The sequence below is a fragment of the Fundulus heteroclitus genome, unplaced genomic scaffold, assembly GCF_011125445.2.
Source record: "Fundulus heteroclitus isolate FHET01 unplaced genomic scaffold, MU-UCD_Fhet_4.1 scaffold_92, whole genome shotgun sequence".
NCBI lineage: Eukaryota > Metazoa > Chordata > Actinopteri > Cyprinodontiformes > Fundulidae > Fundulus > Fundulus heteroclitus.
The window spans coordinates 113,219-120,419 of NW_023397384.1; the positions used below are offsets into that span (position 1 = coordinate 113,219).

The following is a 7,201-nucleotide window of genomic DNA, read 5'->3' on the forward strand; positions in this document are numbered from 1 at the left end:
TTAAATTTTTAGTAGACAGTTGAATTACCAAGCAATACATGTCTAATAAGTCCAGGAGATCTAATTCTGTTTTGAAAATACATATAGTTAAATACAAATACCTCTCAATAAAGTATAACTTCCTTTTATGTGAAACATTTGTCTTGTTTTTTTCTTTTTCCTAATGTTTACCTTACTATCAGACAGATGCTGCGACACTGTGAATAAAATCCAAGGTGATGAAGAAGGTTCAGTGTCCATCAGCTGTCCATATGACTCTAAGTTTGTCGACAAGCTGAAGTATATCTGCAGAGGAAACCGTCCCTCCACATGTCTACAACAGGCAGTGATCACCTCTAACAACAGAGAAAATGGACGATTCAGACTCACTGATGACACAAAGTCAAGAATATTCACAGTGAAAATATCTAATCTGACCATGAAGGATTCTGGGTCGTATCTTTGTGGCATCCAGAGAAACTCAGGAATGGATGTTTTCTCTGCTGTTCAGCTGGAGGTCAAAGGTGAGAACTCATATGTCTGCCTTATTAAAAGGAATAGGAGTTTTTTTAACTAATGGATATAAATGTTTACACTTTATTAATTCATTAATACATTTGGAATAGTTTATAAATAAAATAAATTTTTTAACTTTTCCGTCTCTGACAGAATTGCTCTGTCTGAAGTCATACGACATCAGCGGCCTTGTGGGACATGCAGTGACTCTGCGGTGTCCTAATCCACCAGAACAGCGAGACAGAAAGAAGTTCCTCTGTAAAGGAGAGCAACACAACAACTGCACAGATATGATGGAGAACCAAATGAAGTTCATGCTGCACAATGTTTCCTCCATCTGTTTCTCTATGACCATCACAGAATTGGAAGCAGCTGATGCAGGAACATACTTCTGCGGCTCAGACGCTCAGCTGAGCTACACAAAAATAAAGCTGACAGTAGGTGAGATCCGCAAAGTGGTAAATAAATTAATATAAAGCACCTGAAAATCTAGGCCAAGGCTTTTTACCACAGCACGTTTCATTTTTGCCTCTGACAGTCTCTCCACATCAAATCAGCTCTGTGGCTTCGATCAGCACTGCTGAACAAGTCACATCACAGCCACCATCAACACGTGTTCCTGGTAAACTTGTTACATTTGGTTTTGTCTGTTAACTACTCCTGTTGTTTTCTAACTCTTCCCAAACTAGTCACTCCAAATCTCCAGATATCGTTGTCTAACTGTCCAGAGCTGCTCTTGTATTTCTACAATACTTTTTTGTTTCTGCAATATTAAACAGAATATCTCTTTTTTTTTAGTTCCTTGATGTAAGATTTCAGTTTTGTAGTTACTTTTTGCATTTGTTTACAGTAAATATAAACCAAAGCTAGCTCTCATTAAATTAATTCAATTCAATTTTATTTATATAGCACCAATTCGTGAAACATGTCATCTCAAGGCACTTTACAAAGTCAAATTCAATCATATTATACAGATTTACAGATATATTACTTGGCCTTACTTGTATAGATCAAGCCCTCTGTCTCTGGTGAATGGACTTGTATTATTTATCTATTCTAGTGTTTTTACACAACAGTCCACACCTAATCAGCCTGACCAATAAAACATTCACACATTCAGAGCACAATAATACTCCGGAGTGTTTGTAGTCAACTGTGACGCGTTTTTTGCCCAACACGAGAAAACATTCAGGTACCTCTTTCATTAAATAAAATTGTGCTACTGATCTTTGAACTGAGCTTTGAATTGAAGATAAAATGGCTTAAATAGAACTGAAAATTAGTTGGTTTGGATTTATTAAGTTAGGAAATGAGAGTTTATTAATCTAATGTAAATGTGGGGGAGCCAGAAAACAGGAACATGGGTATCAAGTCTGACATTCAGTGTTCACAGCTTTTGTGCTATATTTAAAATATGAAACCCATGTTGTCATTATGTGGTGTTGTTTCAGGGAAGGATTCTGTGTACCAGCTAACTTCTCTGTTTCCTTGTTTTTCAGATGTGACTTTATTTTACATTCTGCCTACAGTCTTTGCTCTGCTGTTGGTCCTGACATTTGTACTTTTAATGATTTTAAAGTACAAACAAAGCAGAAAACCAGGTACAGTTACACAGATTATGCGCTCACACAGAAGCCCCCATTGAAAGAACATCATGTTTACTTTGTGTTTTCAGTTGATGGAGTCAAAGTTAATGCATCTAGCTCTGATGATGATGCTGTGGAGATGACGATTAATGATGTAAGTTAACATGAGTTCACCTCTAAAATACTTCCTGTTTGCTGCACAGAAAAACTTATATTATTTTTTACTATTTTCTTTAGATTTATGATTTACACGAGGATCAGGTTTACATGAACTGTTCCAGTCCACCAACCATGTTGAGTCATGAGGACAATGATATCTACAACAACACCCTGTACAGGAGTGGAGACCTGGTGCAATAAGGAAACATGTGACTAGTGTTTAACAGCTTATTAAATCAGCCAAATGCTTCTCTATTTTTATTTAGACAAGTTTACAATATTTTAGTTTCCATATCAAATGTGACGAAGTGTGTTAAACCATGTTAAGCTACGCCATACCCTGATGGTGGTGAGCTGTATTTGTAGCCATAGCTGCTCTGGGGCAGACTGACAGAAGCGAGGCTGCCATACATTGGCGCCACCTCTGACCTCCGCCGGCAGGCAATGCAGGTGAAGTGTCTTGCCCAAGGACTGAAACGGTCTAACCGGCAACCAGCTGTTTACAGGACAAATTCCCCAACTCTTGCGCCACTGTCTGCACCTTTTACTGTATCCTAAAAGTGTAAACTCTCTCTGTCAGCAACAGTGTTTGATATGGGTAATATGGCTCTCTGGCTAGAGAGCCACAGGCTGGAGGGATAAGGAGTCTAGGGAAATAAGTAATTTTTTTATTATTTTCTTCAACAGCTTCATGTCCACTAGGTTCCAATCTACCTAAGTTCAGGTCTGTACACAGGTCCTGGTAAAAGTCGTCCCAAATGACCTGATGATGGTAGCAGATATTGGTTTCCCCCTTGCTACTCAACCTCCTTGATCTGTCTGCAGTATATATATATATATATATATATATATATATATATATATATATATATATATATATATATATATATATATATATATATATATATAGCAAAGCCTCTCAACCTCAAAGTTCATGTGGTCATCTGGTACAATTTCTGCAAGTACAGGAAGCAGGGAGGCAGACACTAAACACTCTTAGATGGCTAATATAACATGTTGTGTGTGTGTGCATATACACGCTGTGTATGTAAAGTATAGATATACATGTACACTTGAGTGTTTATGGCAGTACATGAATCTTGTTATAGCATTTGCATTTTCTACAATGAGAACATATATTAACCATGAGTGCTCTCTTATTATTGGGTGTTTTCATGTGTATTTTAGACATTGAAGTATAATAGTGCATTTCTTGTTGTCACTATGAGCAGAATGCAAAATATGAATTTGACGGTGCCTGTTATTCTGCAAATTTGTGTGATTTTGCTAATTTCAAAACTGAAGCTCTGTGGAGTGATTTAATTGGTTCATTAATTTAGCTGTTTGTAAATCTATGTAAGATTTAAAGGCTAATCCACAGACAAAGCATAAAAGTATATGGTATCATACATGCACAATTTGTAAATACAAAACTACTATAGCATCAACAGACATGTACTTGTAATTCAGTCTTGATGTAAAACATTGAAATTATATGTAATATGTAATTACCATAACAATGTAATCAATATGTCATGATTTGTTTATGGATGAACCCAGAGATTACACCACACACACGGGACTAAAATTGAGAGTTTATTGAAAGGAAGGTGGATGATGAAAACGGAGAGACAGGCCAGGACTGGAACAGAGGTGTAGGTGAAGGCAGGAGCTGACGGCCCGGAGAGAGTTCTGGTTGGAGCTGAGCGGAGACAGGAACTTGCAAGCAGGACCACCAGCACGGCAGAGTGAGTACTTGCAGGCCAGAGCAACAGCAGAACCAGTAGCCCCACTAGAAGTTCAGAGGTGAGACAGGTTACTTCCAGCAACGGGCAGAGACAAACAAAGATGAACCAAGGCAGGGTAAAAACGGCTATCAGGAGCAAACCAGGTAGACAGGCGAGGATAGAGTGTAGTCTGATGACGGACCGGCAGGGAAATGAAGACAGAGGGAGGCTTATGTAGGGAGGCTGGTAGGTGAAGTGAGTCTGACTAATTAATGACCAACAGGTGTGACTGACTGCGGAGGGAGTGAAGGGTAAGCTGAGTGAAAAGAGGAGGAGAAACTGAAAACTAACAGTAAATAAAGCCAGATCAAAACTAAACCCTGACACAATTTGTATTTGTTGTATTACATGATTTATAGACTTCATAGACATCATACTGAATATGCAATGTGATGTGCCTATTTTTTTATACCATAAATTACAATAATCTATTGAAACAGCAAGTGTGTGTCAAAGTGATGAATTTATCTTTATTTTAAAAGTCTTAAGCCCCACTGAAAATGAGAAAAACATGGTTGTTCAATGCTGTAACGCACGTATTGTTTACACTCCGACTGGTCGTAACTAAGGATTACCAATATGGCGGCTGGTGACTTCATAGCAACGTGTACTACCAACGGCCAATCGGATATCCAATGAATAAATAGAGATCAGTGACCATGACATAAATAAATGTACCATTGCCACCATAGTGAATGTAGAAGATTACTGTACAGTAAACTGAATATATTGTCATCTGAAGTACTTTTGAACGCTTCTAACCTGTATACATCATGTATACTGATGTGACGGTCCTGCTGTGTGGCAAAGTGGCCGGTAATTTTTTTGCCAATGCAGGTAATTGATTGTGGGAGGTGCTTCTGATTACGTGGCCACCTGGATAGGATTTAAGGAGCGCCGTTCCACCCATGAGGGTGTTTGTCAACGTGGTACCAGGTGTCATTGAAGTGCCAGGTGTGTCCGATGCTCAGAGCACCAGGGGACCCAGAGGTTTCCATAGCTCCAGAGATTACCGCAGAGGACCAGGGTTGATCCAGGGGACAAGCCGAGGCCAGGACCCAACCGAGAGAAGACCAGGTGGAGGGAGCACATGTTGGGCTGCCACTCGTTATCCCCTGTTTTAATAAATGCCTCTGAAGGGCTAAAAACGTTTCTGGTTGCCGTGTCCTCCCTGTTTTTGCTGCGGCCATTTGAGCCAGGCCGTAACACTGCTGTAACAAGTATTTGGATCAAAAGCTTTCTGCTGTGATAAACTTTGAATGGAGAATTAGGTTTCTCCATCCTGAATTTGTTCGAACTATTTCTAAACGATTTCTACTTGAGTAAAAATATGAAGAAGTAATGTTACTCTCCCCGCCTCCACTCAGCACAATGGACCCAGCATGAACTTAACAATCGAGTTTAAACCAGGAAGGGCAGCTTTCTGACAGCAAAGTTGCTCAACCTTAGAATTCATACAGGAAGCAGAAAAGAAGAAGACATACAGCAGGAAGGGAACGATAAAAGAAATGGCGAGCTCCTTTTAAGATCTTCCTTATTCTTGTTTAATATAAACAGTGTCTAGCTTTAAATATTTGGAACAACTTACAATTTATGAATGTCCTGTTTTTAAATTGGACATTCATGCTTCACATAAAAACCTGCTTGTTTAGGTTGCAACATGTAGTAGAAATTGATTAAAAAGAGGAAGCAAAGTGAAATTAGTTGCACATCAATGACCAAAGTATCTAAATTGTCGCTGCCAACTGTGGCTGCATTTCATTATGTTAGCGAAAAACAAATAAAGAACACCAAGTGTGCCAAACTGATAAAAAACAGAAAGTAACTATTTAATGTAACAGTTTGTTCAGTAGATGTTCAGTAAATGAGTTTGATGAGTTAGAATACCCCAGTAATTGGGGTATTTAAGAAGGGGGTTTAAGAGATGTGATAGGGAGAACTCAATGTCAGAAAACCATGGAATGAGACGTTTATGGATCGGCCAGTTAACAGTTAGAAAAATGCACCAAAAGTGAGCTGGCCCTACAGGTATGCTCCATAACCAGTCCAACCCTGGCTGCATAGATACAAAGCTCCTCTGAACAAAGTGGCTTCCTGAAGTTTGAATGCATATTTTAAAGAACTAAAATGTCTAAAGTCTTCAACCAGCCTCACAGCTCTTCAAACACCAGCCTGATAATGTGTTGTAGACTGATTGATTTCTGATAAAAGCTATGCATATTTTGCTCAGATAAAAACTGGATCCTCTCAGTAGTGTTCTTAGATCTATAATGACTGGTCACATGAATCTCTGGATGCTAGTTCTACCCACTCTCAGTTACATTGTCAGTGATCAGTTCATTTAAATTTGATCTTAATACCTGGTGAAGGATATATGTGTTCTAATACTCATATAAAACAATACAGGAAGATCAGTGTAGTCTGGATGTTTGGTGCTGATTATTTTGAAATGTGTTACAAACATGCTGTCATTCTGTTTGTTTCCAGGAAATTTATTATTAAAACCTACTAAGTTCCTTATTTTCGGACACAACCTTGTTTTACATTCTTCGTGTTGCTCTGGTTCAGCTGTGGATCCTACCAGTAGTCATTTTGATGATTTCTGAAAAGAAATGAAAGCGTAAGCAAGGTATATTTTGCACAGAATACCTGAACACAAACCAAAGAAAGAAAAAAGAACAATACTGTTTGTTTTCCTAACGACGTAAGAACCGAACCTGTGGCTTGGAAAGATTTCTTGTTTTTTTCACACATTAATTGTGGTACCACTTTTTTATATAGTGGATATGTCACACTACCCTAGGTGTCATTAATCAGAGCAGTATAACCTGTGAAAAATAAAATAAAAGAAAATAAGTTTTATGCTACTCGTGTACTTGTCCAGGTAACAGGGAGCTGGCGCCCCCGTGTGTTGTCCAGATACTTTTCACAAGCTGTTTCCAGCAAATCAAAAATAGTCATGGATGAAGAAGAATGGGGTGTGGGGGAGACTTGGATTGTTTAAACTGCTGACTTCTTTTAACTAAAGCAATTTTTACTCATGGTGTAAATGGGCTAATACAGATTCACCTTAGCTTACATGCTGTGTTTGGGATGTACAACAACAACAATAATAATAATAATAATAATAATATAGCTAAGTCTGCGCTTAGTTAAAGTCAACTGATTTAGTCT

The 7,201-nt window shown here is 38.4% G+C and overlaps 1 protein-coding gene across 2 annotated transcripts; it reads left to right on the top strand.

The window, feature by feature from the left end:
* The first annotated feature begins 409 nt into the window (after window positions 1–409).
* On the top strand, window positions 410–3,047 carry LOC118562445 (CMRF35-like molecule 8). Of its 2 annotated transcripts, XR_004930621.1 has the most exons (5): window positions 410–503; window positions 649–1,117; window positions 1,995–2,096; window positions 2,171–2,235; window positions 2,319–3,047. XR_004930621.1 is itself a non-coding variant. In XM_036134861.1 (2 exons), the coding sequence occupies exons 1-2, from the start codon at window positions 419–421 to the stop codon at window positions 969–971; spliced, it is 408 nt and encodes a 135-aa protein (XP_035990754.1). In that variant the 5' UTR covers window positions 416–418; the 3' UTR covers window positions 972–1,271. The 2 variants fall into 2 exon arrangements, 1 of the variants encoding a protein (XP_035990754.1); XM_036134861.1 differs by lacking the exons at window positions 1,995–2,096; window positions 2,171–2,235; window positions 2,319–3,047 and having other exon boundaries at window positions 416–503; window positions 649–1,271.
* Window positions 3,048–7,201: the final 4,154 nt, after the last annotated feature.

What these genes read in the sequence shown, in the direction of transcription:
- LOC118562445 (XM_036134861.1), top strand. Translation starts at nt 419, where the DNA reads ATGAAGGATTCTGGGTCGTATCTTTGTGGCATCCAGAGAAACTCAGGA. An exon ending in TGTTCAGCTGGAGGTCAAAG is followed by an intron (nt 504 to 648) that starts GTGAGAACTCAT and finishes CGTCTCTGACAG; the next exon opens with AATTGCTCTGTCTGAAGTCA.